The sequence below is a fragment of the Cygnus olor genome, chromosome 2, assembly GCF_009769625.2.
Source record: "Cygnus olor isolate bCygOlo1 chromosome 2, bCygOlo1.pri.v2, whole genome shotgun sequence".
Classification (NCBI taxonomy): domain Eukaryota; kingdom Metazoa; phylum Chordata; class Aves; order Anseriformes; family Anatidae; genus Cygnus; species Cygnus olor.
The window spans coordinates 110795883-110816226 of record NC_049170.1 but is presented as its reverse complement, the minus strand read 5'-3'; the positions used below and the strand labels follow the sequence as shown (position 1 = coordinate 110816226).

At 38.4% G+C, this 20344-nt stretch overlaps 1 protein-coding gene across 14 annotated transcripts in view; it reads right to left on the bottom strand.

The window, feature by feature from the left end:
- Positions 1-20344, bottom strand: part of GREB1L (GREB1 like retinoic acid receptor coactivator) — a 136756-nt gene that overhangs the window by 27118 nt on the left and 89294 nt on the right. For all 14 annotated transcript variants that reach the window (XM_040547820.1, XM_040547827.1, XM_040547824.1 and 11 more), the window contains 10 exons: positions 18443-18577; positions 16336-16473; positions 15882-16001; positions 14139-14276; positions 12157-12342; positions 7379-7705; positions 6383-6511; positions 5619-5753; positions 2875-3072; positions 800-980 (listed from right to left, as the gene is read on the bottom strand). In XM_040547820.1, the coding sequence (XP_040403754.1) occupies positions 800-980; positions 2875-3072; positions 5619-5753; positions 6383-6511; positions 7379-7705; positions 12157-12342; positions 14139-14276; positions 15882-16001; positions 16336-16473; positions 18443-18577 (1687 nt within the window). The remainder of the gene's footprint in view (positions 1-799; positions 981-2874; positions 3073-5618; positions 5754-6382; positions 6512-7378; positions 7706-12156; positions 12343-14138; positions 14277-15881; positions 16002-16335; positions 16474-18442; positions 18578-20344) is intronic.

Here is a 20344-nt window from a genome sequence, read left to right as displayed (position 1 = left end):
GTATAACAAAAATTCAATGGGGAGGATAAAATAGGAAGAATGTTGCTTTTAGTTATTTTCAGCTATCCTTCAAGGAAAGTATTTTATTATCTCTGCTATCCAAATGAGTCCCACAACCTAATGCACCATGTCTAAATCCCATTAAAATTTTTCTCCTCAGTTTACTCACAGATCAAGACCAGAACTATTTATTTATTTACTTCTTTCTTTTTGTCAATAGTAAAGTTGTGATTCAGTGTGAAGAAATGTTTCTGCACATGTGTATATGTTCTGTGCAGATCTGACACTGACCAACTTCAACAGTTTTTAAAATCCTTTTCTTACAGGAGCTAGTGCCTTTTTTAGAAGATGAAAAGTATTAAATATATGTAAGCCTTCTCATAATAAAAGCAACACTGTCATCAAGGATAAAAGCATGGATTAAAACATGGCTAGTTTGAGAACGTGAGACAGCTTCAGGTGTACATACAGAAAAAAAGAGGGAAATAGGAAAAAGACAAAGAAAGTTGCAAATTTCAGCCCTTCTTCCTGTACTTCAGTACCATAGCTCTTACCCCTGTGAACAGTTTTATTAGGGATACAAAAATCTGAAGCTAGTCTCATCCAATTTCAGCTGAATCAGAATCAGCTAACTAATTAGTTAATTATTTATCAGGCTCAAGTAAAGAAGACAATTTCTGATTTTGAGGAACAAGATGCCTTAGGCCTAGAGGAACCTCTAAGTGATAAGTCTTTTGAAATATCTAATAGAAAGATACTGGAAGAGGATTGTTTTCCTTCAGTATATTGAAGTACCTACCTTGTTAAATCTACATGGGCATTGTCATGAACCAGCACAAACAGCGTATATGGATTCTGCTTCACTCGTTTCATGAAAACTTCAAATTTTGTTTGAATCTCATTGTCTAGCCGAACCACGTATTTCTCAGCTCTCTGATACGCTGTTCCATTGTCTTCTAGGCCCAAGTCCACAAGGACACCTACCAAAAAGGAGAATGCAAAAAAATCTTTTCCTCTGAGTACATCCAATAATTAATTGTCATCTGTAGGTATTGTCTGCCAATATCACAACTTAGCCAAATCACTGATATGCCTCGGGAAGAAGATTATCAGAATGCATTTTCTCTCACAGTGGAGATTGACACCTGCTTCTTCGCTTCTGGATTTCCTACAAAAAGTGTCTGAAGACCTTCCAAAGACTTCTCACATTACCAAAAAGGAAAAAAAAATCCACAAAAACTTCAAGAGCAGCACTCAGTTGGCTGTGCTCCACGATACTAGGCCAAACTTCCCCTTATTAGGTAATATATTAACCTTGCCACAGTCAGAAGTAGTTACTCTGACCTCTCCTTCGCAAAAATCTTAAATTTATGTAAAACTAACTCTAATATCATTTTTTCATGCCTTGCCTCTGCCTCAATGTTAGTGTCCAAATGTCAGTAAAACACAACTACTCTCTAGCAGTCTTCGTAATGACAAACTGCCATCATGTTCATAAAATAGGCAAGATGTATATAGCTTTGAACATCTTCTGAATTAAAGAAGTAGCAATTAACCACACTGACATGTGGGTCAACTATCTATTTGCCACGCTCTTAATCATTTTTAAAATTATGTAAAACGTAAAGTAGAAACCACTCATTTAATATAATAAAATAAATGTGAAACACTAATATCAGACAACCTCTGGTTTAATGTGCAGCATTATTAAGACACACACATGATAAAGTAAATAAAATGGGTGAAGAAACAAGGAATGGAACAAAAAAAACCACAGCAAACAAGGTAACATGAGGAAGGAAAAGAAAACCCTATTTCAAGCAATCTAATTCATTCTTTTCCTTTTACTAGTAAAACAGTACCAAGCTGAGAAAAAATACCTGCAGAGATGGACCATAAAATTGAGCTACATCAAGATACCGGCACAATCAGAAACCATGGGACATTTTAGTTCAGAGTTGAAAACAAGAGGGAAAAAAAGCCAACAGCTACCTAAAGCCACTCATAGAAACATTACACTGGATGCTCATATCCATGACTTTCAAATGCAAAAACAAGGGATTATTAGATACAGCTGAAGGTAGAAAAGAAGTCCTGCCGATGAAACAAACAAAAAAAATATCCTAAATATATAGCTATCACAAGGACTTATTTACTCCACAATATCAGAGATCAAGAGCCAAAAATGACCAAACACCTACACAGACAGTCCACGGTTCCATTAGACAGGATTTTTTTTTTTTTTTTTTTTCTGAAGAGAAACTCTTATGCTTTTCTGGACATATCAATCACTAACAGAGTGGATAAAAAGGGCTGTTCTCAAAGGGGACATATTCCATCACCTGGACAGTAAAGCTTTCTCGTTCTTCTTGATGTATTTGATACCAGCTGTGGTCAGATGCAGAACCCAACAAAAGAACTCACTATCTGAAACAGCATGGCAGTTATTGTCTGCTAATGTGAGTGTATTACTCATTTGCCTATGTAAATTTACCTGCACTTATGCTTGTGCTAATACGTGAGAGCATACGCACAAAGTGTACCTAGAACAAATGGCACTAGCAATCATAGGGAATAAAAGATCTGAACAACTGCATTCGCTCATCCCCCCCTGTTCCTTGACAGCTGGATACTTCTTCAGGTCACACATTCCTCAGATCTGTATGAATATGGCAATTTCCTTTGCCACTTCTGCTGTACAGCTTGGGCCTAGTTTACGAAAGGAAGATGTTTTGAATTCATCAATGATACCAACTAATGGAGCCAATACAGGACATGCAAAATACATATAGGAGCACTTGTATCAAAGACGACTTAATAGCAAGCACATACTTGGGTATGATTTAAGTCTCTTTTTCCTCCCCTTCCTTTTACCTGATTGTCGAATCCGTTGCAGGGTCTGCTGCACCAGGACTTCTGAACGGGGAACTATAACGATGAAGTCTACTTTGCTGAAGTGGCCCAGGTCCAGGCTCTGATTGCCACTGTCTGCTATAGCACAAACCTGGGACAAGAGCTTTCTGGCAACTGTAAGCTGTGGCTGGTAAATTTGGAAGGTATCAACATCCAAATCTAGAGTGTGTGTGTTTGAAAAAGAAAACAAAACACAACAAGAAACATGTTTACTTTCCCACCCCCCAACACACATAACCCTCCAAATAGCCTACCCTCTATTATGAGAAAAATAAAAAAAAAAAAAAAAAATCACTCACCAGAATAAATCCTAACACTCTGGAAAGCTGGGTACAAATCACAAATGTCAACTTCCTCTTTTTGATCAAAATGTGGTTATCTGTCAGATGACCTCAGGTACAGTACTGCCCATTTTTAAGTGCTTTAAGTGTTTCTGAGTATTTTTAAGGGTGTGGCCCAAGGAAATGTCAATGCTAACACAGTGAAATGCAATCCGTTAAACAAACCGACACATACATAACGTGCATATATTAGAGATATCTACATAACCCTGATCTTCTCCTGAAGCTTGCTGTTCTCCTTCAGGAGCTTCCCTCTCCCACTCCTGTCAGGAGAACCAGCTGAGGTTACGGTCCTCAGGGCACCACGGGAGGAGAGCCACCACACCTATTAACCTGAAGAAACTGAGCCTGCCTTGATAATCCTGCCAAGAAGATTCTAGCAGTGCAGCAGGGAAGCTGGGAGTTCATTTGTACATGAGATCTACTCTGATTTCTTGAGCCCCACTCTAAGTAAGCATTGAGATAGCCATGTGTCTATCTGTCTTATCCTTACATATACTGCAAAGGGAAGATAAGCAATACACTTATGAAATAAATCTCAACTATTTTTGGGGGAAGAGCATTTATTTGTTTGGAGGTTTCTTGATTTTTAACAAAATTTTAGTCTCAGATTTAACTGAGCTTAATAAGTGTCAATATACTAGTTGCAGAGAACTGGGGGACTGGGCTTTTTATAGGCATGTAGCAGAACAGTCCTGTTTCCTGCAAGAAAAAGCATATTCCTGTTTTCAGTATTTCCAGTAGGCAATTTCTATGCCTGACAATCCATGTTTAACCAGCCCCTGAACGTTTTCAGCTTGCAGGTTACCAACAGTAAAATAGGATTTACAATAATCCCATTACAGTTTTTCTACTGGGTTAAATCCTGATGAACAGTGTTTATCATTAAAAAATAAAATAAAATAAAATAAAATAAATAAAAATCCAGATCTAATACAAATTTAATACACAAGAACTACAGTTGTTTTTTCAAGTAACAAACCACTTTAAAAAGTGTTATAATTTACATGAAAATTTGAGGTTATTTGGGGATGGTTGGACCAGATGATCCTGGAGGTCTTTTCCAACCTTAACGATTCTACATTAGTTTTACAAAGACATACATGTGTTCATGTGTGCACTTATCTCCTGTTCAGACCTGCTTCATTGTTCACTCCTGTGGATCTACTTTTGGAGAAAGGTCCCACTCACCGCCCAGGAGACTTACCTCCCCTTTTTTTTTATTCAGGCAGATTCCCTGTAGCTTAAGTCATTGTATAGCCATATTTTAAAGACAAAACTAACTCAAAATAATTGTTTTGAAAAAAACATGAAGGATTAAAAAAGCACCACTGCACATCATTACATGGTAAGAACAAAAATAAAATAATAATAATAATAATTAAAAAAAAAATCAAAAGATGGTTATAATTTCAAATTAATCCTGCGTGGAAGCTCAAGGCTTGTCCTTCTGGCAACCACCCTAATTGGATCTTCTGATCCATTTGGAGACTATAAACCGTCTTGTTTTCATTCAGATTTAACCCTGAGATGATTAATTTGAACTAACTAATGTCAAAAGCATACCTTTCTTTCACAGGGAAAACAAAGCTTTATTGGAGGTTGAATTTGCTTTAATACTAGACCTAAAAGAATCTCAGTGTTCTCAGCAGCTCAATGTATCTTCTTTTACCATTACTGTCATATGAAAAGGAAAGTGTGGTTAAAACTCTGAATAATAAAACAATTCCAAAAAAGGGAAAAATGATAATTAGCATTTTTAGGTAGACACGCCTAGCTCATCCATTGCACCTAAGTATCTCATCACATTATGCTGAATAGTACATATATCAAGTAAGAAAATTATAGATTATGCTTGCCTAGCACACTCACTCCGAGATCTTAAAACACTCTCCTCAAAAACTGGGAAAAAGTAAGCCCCAGGGCACAACTGCATAGTACGTTATTACAACTCTACATGTGGAAAGTGAGGAATATCAAAAGTTAAGACACAGGAGGACACCTGGGGAGATCAGGAGGAGAACACAGTTCTCCTCTGCCGTGAACGTACGGTTACATACCTTTTCTAGTTGTACAAGGATGAGATGAGCCCACACTGACATCTTCTCTACTCTGCTTAGTGCAGAACAGATGATCACATATTTTAACTTTGGAATTATAAAAGTTAGGGGGAATAAACGTTGCTGAAGTTGCAACTGAGGTTTTCTGTCCAGGAGACTGATGTATTTCTACATCCAGATGGCAATATTAATATTCGAAGGTTGGCACAGTGACTACAGCCTTCAGACTCTTCTGAGGCACATGTATTTTGACATTTAACAAACTACTCACTTATTTCCCATCTTGCATGTAAAAAAACATTACCTGGTTCTTGTGTAGAAACCATGGCAATTGCCTCCTGTGATGATACGCACTCACTAACATCTCCATTAAAAGGAATAATGACGCTTTCCCCTCGCTGCTGTAGCATTTTCTCTAACAGCTTGTCCAAATCATCACCTAGTTAAGAATTAACAACACCGAATTATCTGGAAGCACTTTAAGATAAATGATGTATAACATGACATACAGATGTTCTCACATGGCTGATGGCAAATCTGTGAAGGGGCAGCAGACTGGAAATAGAGGGAAGAGAGGGCCGGGAAATTTGCCAGTTGAATAAACTCAAAAAGAAAAAAAAAAAGAAAAAGAAAAGAAAAGAAAGAAAGAAAGGAAGACAGAAAGAAGGAAAGGAAAAAACCACAGATGAATAATTTCAGTTCTGTGCCTTTACAGCTAATGGTGACATCTGATGATGTCAGATATTACAAAGGAACACACTACATAACAGCTTCTAACACCTGTGCTAAAAGTGCAAACAAAGAATCATGCTCTCCTGTCAAATTCAGCAGTCCATACAGTGCTAAAAATGTTTTGTCACAAGAGGAATAATTCCCACTGCAGAGGTGAAGGATGAGTACACTCCTTCACACTCACTTCATGAAGGGAAAGAAAAGATGCCTCACAGTGCAAAAGGGAAAACTGTATTCATGTGTGCTTTAACTGCTGAACAGAAGAAACACTGACCCTAAAAAAAAAAGACACAATCACTTTCTTTGCTGGAGCTTCTGTTTCTTAGGTTTACTTACCTAAAGATGTGTTTTTGAAATGTGATGCCAGGAAACTAACTTTCCCTGTGATGAGCTCGTAACTGATCTCTTTCAAAAATTCACTGGTGGTAAGCATGCTTTCTGCAAGTGCTCTAGATTGATATTGACCTGGAGAAGAGGGGGAAAAAGCAAGATCAATCTTTAACACAGTGCATTGTGAACACAATGTTTTCATCCTAGAGGTAAAGGGTAGGCTGATGTTCAGTTATGGATCTCCACTGCCTTTACCCAACACACTGGGAGAGAATCTCAAACCTATTTTGCTAGAGACAGGAGAAATAGTTTTATCTGTGTAGCACATCGTTTGCCACCCACTGTCCATAGGTTTGCACACTTGAGTGACAAATGATATGCAAAATACACGTTTTTACCTTAGATGGAGTGGAGGATTTTGGTTAAATATGAAAAAGTAATTATCCCAAGTATGGAAAAAAGAAAGAATATTACTAATTTATCTGACTACAAAGGAAACACGATTAGCTAAAATTCACTTCCAGCCAGAAACACTTATGCACACATGAAATCATAGCCAATTGCCAATGAGGAATCTGAAAATCAACATGGTAGAAAGGATAAAAAGCATATTCTGTTTTACAGTGATCTGCAGAAGACTGTGGTCAATCCAATACCATCATGCAAGATGGCACAGCTGTTACATTAAAACAGAGGACAGACAGACTCATTTGCCACTGGGTCACTCCAAGATATTTTCTAAGATTGCCACTGAAGTTTCAGACCTCTCACGAAGCCATAATGACTATCATACAGTTGGTTTTTTAGGTCCTCATGGACATCAGTACTCCAAGTCTTGACGGAGGAATAGTGAACTATGACATTGCAGAGCAAAAATATGAATGAGAACAAAAATAAAAAAAGGATGTAAACGCTGGAAATTTAAAAGCTGGAGCAATGTCTTGAGAAAATGCATTCAGCAGATTTCCATTAATACTCACAGTGTAGCGCAAATGTACTTACCTAGGACTACTACGCAGAATTCATTTCCTCTTATCTTGGATGCGCAAATTGCAACTACATAATCTGGGAGCTTTTGCTGATGTTTCATTTCATTGAGAGACCTCAAGGTCTCCGAGATGCCCTCTGCCAGTGAGTTCTGGGTAACAACCACGTGCACAAGGTCCCGGGACACACTAGCAATTAACCTAGCAAGCCAAGGGAGTTGACCTGGCGACACAGAGATGCACTGTGCACTCATCTGCAAGGATCGCTCTCTCAGAGTGAACTCCTGCATAGCTTTCAACATGATCTGCTCAAATTCTTCCCTCAGGGGTATCTGGTCAGGACCTACGTTAAAAACAAACAAACAGGAGAACAGTATCTCATATCAAAATGTTATTGAACCAGGATTAATCTCTTGTCTGTCTTGATGTGACAAGCTCCTTCGCTGTATTTTCTACATTTAAAAACCCACTCCCTACTCCGTGGATATCTACCCACACAGCATATTCTTCCTATTTCATATTAGAAGCCCCCCTCTCTCTCTGTACCATACTTTCTCTCTCACCATCCTCCGATTTTCTTTTTGACAATGAGGTATTCCATTTTATTCCTGGCTTTTCTACCCTCAGAAACTGGTGGGACAAACAAGAAGGTGAGGAAATACGTGCCTTTTGCCTGGAACAGAAGGATTAATCACATAGCCTCCATTTCTCTTTACAGCAGAAAACACAAATGCTCACCCTTGCAGTCTAATCACAGCCACGCAATATGAACAAATATGAACAGTATTGACACTGGTCTTCATTTTGCTTTTTCTCATCATGCATACACGTAAACTAAGCACATACACGAGCAAACAGGTTTAACCTCTTCTCTTACGGTTTTATTTAGCAAATTTTCAAACTTCTAATTTTAAGAAGCATACGTACATACAACTTTAAACCTACATAACTCAGAGTTTGTAAACTGTGTTGTGAACTGCAACTGGTAAATCAAAATAGAAGCTATCCTATCTTAGTATCAGTCCACCAGCTCAGCTTTAAATAAGATTTTGCTCGATAAGATTTATCTCATGGTCAAAGATACTCAGGAACATATGAAGAATATTCATGAATGCAGAGCAAAAAGTATCCATAGTTTAAACTGCCAAGATCCCATGTCAGTGCCAAAGCAGAGAGCTTTACACTTCAGCAGTTTGCTTGTCTATGACAAAAAGGGGGAGTTAAATACCAGTGATATGTGAAATGCTGTTTTTTTTTTTTTGTTTGTTTGCATGTTTTCTTTCAGGACCAAAGAAAAGAAATGAAGTGAACAGTGAAAAAAGGAAGCAGAAAAATTGTGTGAGAAGCAGGGAAGGGAGTGGGTAAATAAACCAAGTATGTCATACACAAAATTGCTGCCTGTTGTCATTTTGCCATTTTGAGAAGTAAATATGGAAAGCGTCATCACCCAATTACCATAGGATGGCAGGACAGCTATAGATTTCTAAATGCAAGGCTGTTTACATTTTTGCTGCGAAGTTCTGATTAACCTAATTTAATGTATGGACATCATGGCCTATAAAGCATTGGTGAGAGTTATGGGTATAGCTCTGTATTTCTAATTATCTTTTTTGGAAATATATTTTCTCTTCCTTTCTAAGGTGATGATTTATAAGAGAAAAACTTCTCAAAATAAAGTTAGTTATCAGAAAGGCACTGATAAGGAAATATTTTGAAATTAGCACCATGTTTAACACCACAGTTGACTCGTGGCAATCTTTCCCCACAACAATTATCCAGAAAAACAAAGGAAGTGAAATCATTTGAGATGAAAGACAAAATGATAGATGTTTGATTATAAATAGCTTCATAACTACGTAACAAGTATCTATCAAAGTTAAAAGAGAGGATTTGATAGCCTCCCTACAGAAATGAGTACACAAAGGGATCGTCTTCACTTCAGAAAATGAACTGGAATAATACCATATAAAATCACGTCTGAGGAAGATCTTATTAACATAGTTATGTTTCCAAAAGCACCTACAGTTTAAGACATGTTCAAATGCCTTCCATTTCTGGGCGGACACACTCCACTGTGTGCCCCAACCATCTAAGACTGGGGGAATTGCTAGAACAACCTCCTGAGGTATGGGTGTCTACATATCCCTTCCACAGAAGACAGAGACTGAGTTTGCATGCGCATTCAGATATGGAAGCTACAGAGACCTCTGGGTGTCACAGCATATGCATAGTCAAAGTGATTCGACTGTCCCACAACAAGAGAGAAGAAAGAATGATTTTATAATTCTAGACCGGTAGTTAACAGAGCGTCCAGAAATCTCCTCCATCTGAAAAACCAAAACACAGACCTTAGTGCTGCTAGAAACAATACTGCAGTAATAAAAAGCAGAAGACTGCAAGTGACAGAACCCGTATAACCCACATGGCAAATATGGGAACTTGAGGTACAAAAATAAAGCTTGAGAATACTTCACTATAAATGCTGTCAAAGTTAACAAATGTGAAATCCGAGTAAGCAAAGGCAGTAGACTGTAAAAAGCACTGAAATCAAACACTCCTCTTGATAGTTTTTTAGTTATTCCTTTATCAGTCAGCGGAATTTATAGCAACACTATGGCTCACAGTCACAGCTTTAACTGTGAATAGTCTTCATACTAGGTTTAAAATGAAAGTATCAGAGACCTACTTACTTTGTTTGCTTTGATTTGTAACATCACTTTGAGATTGCTCAGGTGGTTTCAGAAAATATAACAGTATTATTCCACAATTAATAATGTTGTCTTGTCTCACAAGGAAACCGAAAGGAATTCTCCTATGTGTATATATAGATACACACACACACATGTATATTTTACCAAAAAGGCGCACTTCTGTAAATAATATCTGTATGAGCTGCAATCATATAGAGTTTTACACAAAAATATTTTGCACGAGTAGTGAGATCTGAAAAAATTAGGCAAGGCTCAGGCTGTGTCATTCTTCTGTCTGTTTTTTTGATCTTTGCCCTTATCTTACTCTTTTGTAATATACTCTGGAAGAAATAATAGCTTTTAACCCTACTTACTCAAGAAAAAGGCTCACATGAATAAACTGCTAATTTATGTGTGTAATTTGTCTTTTCTCCTCGTCAAAAAACTTTGGAATATGACTGCCCTCCATCTTTAATCTGCTTTGATTATACAATATGGGATAAAGGCTACAACTGTCAGGATTCAAACAGTTTTAAGTTTGGAGCAAGATGAAAACCTGTGCCATGTTTTGATCCCCATGTTCTTCAAAACATATTTACTTTGCCCCCTCATTTCATTTCTCACTTCACATACGTCCAAGAGGAAAACTGCTCGGCTTTCAACAGCTAGTACCCAAAGCCGAACTCAACACCTGCTAATATGGCAACTTCTTTATGCTGAAGGCACAGTGCTTCCTAGACATAGCTCAGCTAAGCTCCAGAAGCTTTGAACAAGGCCTGCTCTAGCTTGCAGCGAAGAAAGACGAAACATCCCCTTAAGGCTGGATTTGCTTATGGAATGTGGTTCACTGACTCCACAAGATTCAATAAATCACCTATTTTTAATTGGAAATGCTGTACCAGCTTGCTGCATGATTCCCTGAAGGAAATTTGCAAGCTGCCTCTATCAATCCAGAACTGTGTGAGGCAGCTCGTTTTAAAATGCAACCTCTACAAACTTTCCACCGAGGATGAAAAACTCAAATAACAAGTTTAAGCCCACCGAGAGAACAGCAAGAGAAAAACATTCACCCAATAAAGAAAAAGAATCACTTTGTCTGTTCCAACCTGGCATACAATGGACTATTAAGGGCATTTCCCAGCAGAGAATGATAAATAAAGCAAACAGGTCACTGAGGGCATTACAACACAGAAGATAGCCTCCTTCCTGTCTGTAACAGTTCTGCATCAGCAGAGAACAGCAACACATAAGAACACAGGGGTTAAACCTACACAGAGTGCATTTACTCCCCCAAATTATAGTGTTATCACCAGCTGTACTTCTTTTGAAATGTCTGCACATTTCATACCATTATGTATTACAGATGCCCGAACGGAAATCCAATTCAGGAAAAGCAGCATGATCCCCACAAAAGTTACTTCACACTCCTCTATAATAAACAGTATCTTTTCAAATACAGAAGTTAAGAAGGAGACTGCTGTGAGAAGCTTCCTAAAGCTATCCTGCAATATTCTTTGACTTCTAAAACCTTACTGTTAACATTGTTGTATTTTACCCTAAGGTAGGGAAAAATGGACCTGTAATAAGAGAAAGAAAATGTGCTTTGCTCTCAAACTTGCAAAGGGTCCACTTCAAATACATTTGCAAGAATGATATATTCATTGAATAACTTGCCTAAGTCTGAAAAACAAATGTGGTTTTCATGTAAACAGTGCTGTCACCAAAACAATGATGGCCATCACACATCTGCTGGCATTTGTCACGAAACTGAATAAAACAGACCGAGCGTCCTTAGAAAGAGCTGTGATAACTGATGGTTTGATACCCTAAGCAAATGAGTTATCTGCATTGCAAATGAGGATCCATTTTCACAGAGGTGACCTGGTCAATCCCCATATGGAGAGCAGAAGCAGTATCAGTCCTTAAATTCACTTCTTCAGTCAGATGTTCGAAGGAGCAAAGTCACACACACTAGATGGAGCCACTTACCTCTTCCAGGCACAAAAAATAGCCAGAAAATTGGCTCTGAAACAGAAATAAAAAGGGTGGGGAGAAAAAGGATAGTAAGAAATGAAAACTGAAGCACTTAGGACAAGCTGCTTACCTAGTTGTACAAGATACTGAATAGTTAAAAGTATCATGTTCTCCACACTTAGCAGCTGACTGCTGGTCAAACCCAGGAGATCCAGATCCTTGTTTTCCAGCTGTGGAATCTTGTAGCAATTCACCAGTAAGGGACTCACAACAATATCACCGACATTGCCATAGAAATAAGGTAAAGTGCCATAACCTTTCATAAAAAAACAAACAAACAAAAAACACAGAAATTGAAAGATAATCCATTACATGAAGTCTTGCACTACATAAAAGTTTCCAAACTTCTCCTAAATGTTACCTTGAAAAACATACGGCATCAGTGACCACTCCTGACGTCATAATTGCTTATAAAATAAATGAAATAGGTCACTGCTCCTTTGCTGTTTTTTTAAAACAAGTGATCACAAAGACGTGCAAAAGCTATGGATAACCACATACCATTGGGATAATAATTATTTTTATCCAAATACAGATGAGAATAATATCTGTTTGGGTCTTAACCTGACCTTTAAATACACATTCTCCATAATAGAGTGTACAAAACCCAAAAATCAATGGAAGGAAAAGAACATTGATCTTAACATTATGAAAACAGCATCAGTAACATTATAATTGATTCAGCTACCGCAGTATTGCCATGATTAATTGCATTTTTTTCCATGTTTATGTTCTGTTTTCATACACAGGTTAAATAAACATCAACAACTAAACATGCTGTTCTGTAAGGCAAAGCACATGAAAACAGGCTAACTCTTCTTTTCCTTGAGAATGTTTTCCTTTAAAAAAAAAAAAATTTCCACACAGATTTTGCCAAACCCATCCATTTGGGTACATCTGGTTCTGTACTATTAATAGGACACTGTTTCTCAGGGACACTAACATTTAGCCTAGCTGAGGACTTCATTGGCAACTCTCCAAGAGCCTAAGGGCTGCATTCAATTTGCACTTAAGCTGATAACTGCAGACACCCTCATCTTTAATAACGAAGCGTTTCTCTGAAAACATTCAAGCACCATGCTAGAACTTCAGAATACGCGTCCAGAAAACAAGACTAAGCAAAACAAACCAAAAGAAGCGTAACCCTAGCCTTGAGGGTTTTACTACCCTTTGAGGGTAGATGGCCCTCTTAGTTCTTTTGAAATTGCTTGTATTAGGATTATCTCTGTAAGTGAGGACTCTGAGAACTTCTCTATGTCTTCATGAATGATGAATTATTCCATGGACTGTATTGACAGGCATTTTCTGTTAACACTAAAGCTACTTTATACAAGCAGCTGTATCATGCTGGACTGAAAAGAGATTTAAGGAGTTAAAAAAAATCACTCCTCAAAATTTTGGCAGTACTGGCCAAACCACCTCTGTTATATATTATGCCCTTATTGCTCAGCTTGAAAAGGATATTCACATTACAAATCATACTTCTGAAGTAAAAGCCAATGTCTTTCTAAGGGTTAACAATGTGCTTCATAGAGCTAAAGAATTTTAAAAGCCTGATTTGTTATCTCAGTCACTTACAATACTTATGGACTATAAAAGACAAAAAGTTAGTACGATTCACTTCTGATTAGTCGGGACATAACAATTTTCTGGTTCTCATGCAGAATCCCTGGGCTTCAAGATCCGGATCATACAGGAAATATTTTCTTGTTTTGTAAGTTGTTTACACTGGAAAGCTATTTTCATTACATGGAAATATTTCTATTCTTGGATTTTACAAAAATGTTATTTGTACAAAATTTCAGTTTGGCCAGAGGTTTTGCATCAATTTGACCTCATCATGACCCGTTTGCAAATCAGGTCCTCTCAGAAACCTCCAAACTTTCAATTTTAAGTGTTGAGCAACTAAGTAAACTATCCATGACAAACCGATTACATACTGTACTGAATGTCAGAACCAAGAAAAAGAAACAACAACAAAAAAAAAACCTTTCTCTTAGGGGAGTATGCACTTGTCAAATGCAGGATTTGACTCCCCAGTGTAAGACTTACCTATCAGAATCACTGGTCTGACTCCCGAGTTATTCAGCAGGTTTTCAGGAACTATTACAGTCTCCCCTGCCGGGATGGGTTGAGGCTGTAAAATTCCAGTTAACATGGATTGAGGAACTGGGACTGACAAAAGAGGCTCTATAAAATAAAGAAAAGAGAAGCTTCCATTACTAAAAGGCTCATACTGTGATTTGGCCGTATGAACAAATAAAAAAAAATAAATAACTCCAGATCACAAACTGTAATAAAATTCAAGAGGCCTCTGCATTTCCTGCTATAGTTTTAAGTAATTTAAATTAAGAGCCTATACCCTCCTGTAGACCCACCCCTAAAATAAAACTGTTTCTGGCCACTGTATTGTTGGTGGGAATGACAGAGGAAAACACAAGGTTGAATATGCATCTTCAAACAAAGCCAAGTACTAAGCCAAGAGGCCACCACCTCTAAGACAGCGGCTACCTCTCAATAATACCTGTCAATAAAAGGGAAGCGACTGCTCTGACTTCTGACCTAGAACATATGTAGCTAGGAAAGAAAATACAAGCCAAAATCTCAAAGATGTCCTTAGACAGTTGTTAGAAGGAAAAAAAAAAAAAAGGCTTTAGGCATGAAAGTGCAAAAGCAGCTTTCACAAGTAAAAAGAAACAAAATGCAAAAATTTGTCATCTGTTATCAGGTTTCAGTGTGAGACCTCCTTCAGAAGTTTCTCAGGCTTCATTTGGTTGTTTGTAACAGATTTTTCAAACAATGCTATCTACAGAAGACATCACAGGCAGCATGAATAAATGTATGCATGCATACATTTTAGCTGTGATTGATTTGAGTTGCTCAAGCAGGCAGGCCTACACTACCGTGTAACCCTTCTTCCCGCGATAAATATCTCTGAAAGTCCGTTCCAAAACATCCCACATGCAAGTCCTCCAAAGCAGAGTTAAGAACATATTGTGCATGATGACAAATGTGCTTTTTTTCTTCCTTGGGTGTTTATTCTCCTATTCTACAGAGAGATCAGTAAGCAATTGTACGTTCCCCTTTACCAGCTATTCTGAATCTCACAACTACGAAGTCCATAAACAGTGAACGGTTTTATTAGTAGTTACGCATAAAGAGGTACCTACATGCACGCTGATGACTATTCACACATATTTATATTTAATCCTATTTCACATCGTGCTATTACACATCCCTTCTAGATGTGTCTATCCCTTTTCCACACATATGAGCTATTTGGTCTCTCAAACTTTATCCTTCTAAGCAAAGATGACCTAGGGAACATCAGTGTCCTTGGTTAGGCCAGAATTACATAAAGGCATCTTTCCTACACCAGAACTGAGTGTGCTGTTTCTGTAGCATGCCACACCAGATGGAGACACTGTATTCAAGTAGAAGGCTAATGGAAATCCTTTAAACATGTTCATATAAACATACACCTGCACAATTTCAGAAGAACTGAGCTATCTTTGGGGAACTTAGGTTTAGATCCTTATAACTTTCATCCTCCTTTTTTCTCTCTCCCCCAGGAGTTTCACCTTCCCATTGTACCACCTTAGATTGCAGAAACAAGAACAACTGTGTGCTTCTCTGGGTCATGTGAAAAACTCTCCATGGTGCCCTTAACTACTTCAGCAAGCTCTGTTATGTCTTCTATGCAACCCTTAAGAGAAGGAACACAGGGCTACTATCTGGCTGAGAATATCTATATTTTTTTTATTTTTACAAATATCTGTATCGTTCAAGTTTTACCTGTTCTAGTTGAGGGTCGAATTGCAGGAACAGGTACCACTAAGCCAGGAGGAGGGACTGGGGAGCCAGGAGACCATCCCCGATGACGTTTCTTTGGTGGTCCAGAACTGGACATTGATGCTGTGAAGAAAAGCAAAAACAATTCTAAATGCTGTTCTTCCAGATGACCTGACTCCAGCCCACATTTCCATTTCACAGTGGTGTTGAGCTGGTTTCACACTACAGAGTTCCAGAGGTTTACACCCAGCCTTACACGAAGGCAGACTATGATGTGAGAAATGCTTCTACCTGTGTAAACTACAGTGTCGTCATTAGCAGTCATGCCAGAAACCAAAAGGACCTGTAAAGACTGAATTGCAGAAACAGCTATGATGGGAAGAAAAACAAAATCACGAATTTCAGGTTCAACAGCCACTGCAGCTTAAAAGGGACACAGAGCAGAGGTTTTCTTTACCTTGGTCTCCAGCTGCACAGCCAGGGCTAGGAGAGGTCAAGTGAGGCATTGGCCGAGAGACTGCAGAACTCAATACATTATTTCTTCCTCCATTAGCGTTTCCATTAGCAACATCAGTGGCACGCAGTGAAAGAGGAGCTGAGTATAATAAAATACAGAGTGTGTGGCTTGAGACAGTCTTGAAAACAAACAAACAAAATAATACAGCAGCATGCACACACAAAAGAACAGGGCAAGATGCGTGACTGAAAGAAACACACTCCAGGGAAAGCATGAAGAGTACTTGGCAGAGAATAATTTGGACACACGCTGCAAAATCCTAACCTTGAAACAAGTTCTCCACATTTGAAGGCAGAGAGAACAGGATGAAGAAAAAATCCCTAATCCAACAGAATAAAAAAATTACACACACAAAAAAATCACTGGGATGCTTACGATACCTTTTTAGATGCTGAAAATCTTAAAAAGTGCCCATCATGAATTAATTTTATGAAGATTTCTAAGCCTCTCTGGCGCATCTTTGTATTTTTCTCCCAGTTGTCCGTGTGCCATGCGCACTGAGTCACTACAGGGCTCTCATTTGAAGCCCTAGAATGGGAGACTGGGCAGGCAAAACAGGACAGTTTGCTGTGAAGTGCACATGCTCTGAGTGTTACTGAGGCAAACCATGCTTAATTCTGCTACCTCTGCCTAAGACAATCCTCCAGTCCCAGCAGGCCTGACACCCTGGCAGGCCCCACTATATCCAGATCACGAAATGAAACTACAAAAACAGAGGATCACAAAAAGTTATCTTCACACTTCTGAGCCCCTTCTTATTCTTGTTCAGTCTCTCTTTTTTTTTTTCTTTTTTTTTTTTCTTTTTTTTTTTTTTTTTCAGGAGAAAAAAAATGGCATAAACTGCCTAGAGGGGACATGGATCCCAGTAGGGACTATGGCTCCTTTCCATATCTGCCAGCCCCCCCTGTGATTTAGCTCCCAAGAAAATTTCCAGGAGCAACAGCAGGAGATGGTGCAGCAGCTTGCTGATGTTGGCTACAACAGAGAGTCTGAGATAACGGTGTTTTGCTTAGTACACTGTAACATGGAACTCTGCAGCCACCAGCCAAATAAATTCAGGTTCAAGATTCTCAGGTTGGCAGTTAGCAAAATTTGAGTAGCAGCACTTGCCCACTGTAAGCTCCCATTTGTACTCCCTTGTCAACAATTTGGTTTGGACAGATCTGGTGGACATGGGTCAATTCCAGAAGCAATTGAAATAGTGGGAAGTCATTTCTGTGCATGATAAATTCTCTTACTCAAATACAGAAGGGAGAAACACTAGTTTCATTTACCTGAAAGCAGTATTTTCTGCTATTTTACACAAAACTATGTTAATGGTTTATGTGATACAGGTACATTCATTAGGTCCAACACAGTAAAATGCATATATAGCAATATATATTGTATAAAATAGCAAATACAGAATCACAGAATCATTAAGGTTGGAAAAGACCTCCAAGATCATCTGGTCCAACCACCACCCTACTACCCATACCACCCACTAAACTATGTCCCTAAGCACCACGTCCAACCCTTCCTTGAACACCCCCAGGGACGGTGACACCACCACCTCCCTGGGCAACCCGTCCCAATGCCTGACTGCTCTTTCTGAGAAGAGATTTCTCCTACTTTCCAACCCGTCCGATGTCATATGGCCTTTCCTCCTAGATGAGGCTTTTAATTTATTAAACATACAACACAGAAATGCATCTGGAGTAACTATACTCATTGCAAAAGGAGAACGACTCTCAGTTAATGTCACAAGAATTTGTGTAATATCAAGAGGTGATGTTTTGGCTCTCCTAGATATCTTAGGAAGTGCAAGAGGAATATGACATGCACTTTTACCAGAATGTCAAATCTGAAAACCAAGGTGTGGCTCTGTTTGGGGATAGTAATAGACATGGAAGATTTCTGTGCAGAGGACCAGCAGAATATGATGGTTCTGAGGAATCCTAGTGAATGCTTTCCTTTCCTTTTTCCACCAAAAAGATGATTCCTTTATTTCTTTGCTGCTAAGCAGACAATTCCCTTGGCTCTGTTATCCTGGAAAGCAAAGTGCTACCTGCAGCAAATGTCTTTCCTACAAGCTGTACTGACAAAGCCAAAGGTTTCACAATGTTCTTGTTCCGAGACGGGTCTTGAGTTCCACTTAAGTTAACAGCAGAAGACGATTTTGCTGGACTGAACACTGAAGAATCTGAAAAAAGATGATGTTTAACTAAGCAGTAATTAAAAACTGTATATATAAGCATATATGTATTATATATACATAAACATGCATACACATTTATCTACACATATCTCTGCATACAAAGCAATCAAACTATTTTACGCTTAAGAGATCATCTAAGGATATCTTGTAGGAGTCGTAACAAACATTTACTGGGCATTTCTGAAGAATCTAGTAAAACACTAAACCCATGATAGATCTCTTTCACAATATTTTGCATTCATATAACAGTTGAAAAATATTTTAACTGTAGAAAGAGTTATCTCATTGCTCCTCAAAATAGCCCTGTGGGATAGGCAAGTAAACACAGTTATCCTGTGTTACAGATGAGAAAGCAATAGGCAAAGAGCTTATGTGACTTGCCCCCAGCAAGCACAGGGAATAAGCACTTGGAATAAATTGCCTAAAAGGTTGTGGAATCTCCATCACATGAGATTTTCAAGAACAAGTTATTGAACCTCTGTCAGTCTCAGACAAGCGTGACTTAGGGCAGAAAAAAAAAATCAAATATATAACCTCTGAAGATCACCTTACAGCACTACTATCTATAAGGCTAGGAAAAGTGTATGCCCATTTATAAGCCTGGGTAAGCAATGAAAGGTAGCTGAGCCCAAACTCTTTGCATGAATTAACAAACAGCAACTCCTTGGAGCATTTTACCAAGGCATTAACAAATAAGTAACAATTATGGATGGATAAACTGAACAACAGCAACAAAAAAATTAATGTTTGCCCAGTATAAAAATGTAAATCGTAACAGATTCAAAACCTCTCAGCATGTAGACCCCTGCTTAAGCACAAAGGCATTTAATATCTGCAATTTACTTCAAAGAAAAATTGAATATTGGGATGCTGATACACTGGCAAGTCCAAACACTTATGACCAAGGTGAAAGAACATTACCTCAACATCTGTGCAGAAATGAGTTTGCACGAAGTAGGCAAAGTATGCTAAGTTCACCTACAGATGTCCTAGTAAAACAACCAGGGAAAGAAAACAGAAGGCGAAAACCAACTTGATCTGGCAAATACATTCACCCCCGGGTGACACACCATTTGGCGAAGAAGGATGGAGAGGGCGTCTGCTTTGCCATATGGAGCGACTGGGATGGGGAACAAATGCAGAAGCCTTGGCTGCTGCTCCAGCAGAAACCCTTGTCCATGTTCACGGGACAAATGCTGAATGGCTAACAAACAGACCACCAGCTCACGGGCTTTGGAGGAAAACGCTAATCTCTCGTTAAATACGATGCAGCAAATACTTAATGAGAAAGCTTTTCTCAAAGCAAACTGTCCAGAAGCTTTGGGTCAGGTTTATTTGTCTTGTTGTTTTCCTCCCCTTCTCTCTCATTCTAATGTTTTCTTGAAATTGTATCTATGAAATGAGACGTGGCTGGTATATGTTTAAACATCACACTGATACATCAGCAGGACTTGTACTACTACCTCTTATTAAAATTGTTTAACTCTCTATCATAAAATCCTGTTTCTAGTTGCTTTTAAACATCTGAATTTAAGTTTTTTCTCTACATTTCCACCTAAAACTGGATTTCTGATACTGCCTGAAGTTACAGCCGTTGTTGCCCTGCCAATAAAAACGCATCTCTTTGTAAAAGGAACTGTGTCTTCCCATGCCGTTTTGAAAGAGGGACGCAGCACTTGACTACAGTGTCATGGCCACACTGCACTGTCAACTTTAACTAGGATGTTGCAAAACTCTCTTGTGCTGTGATTT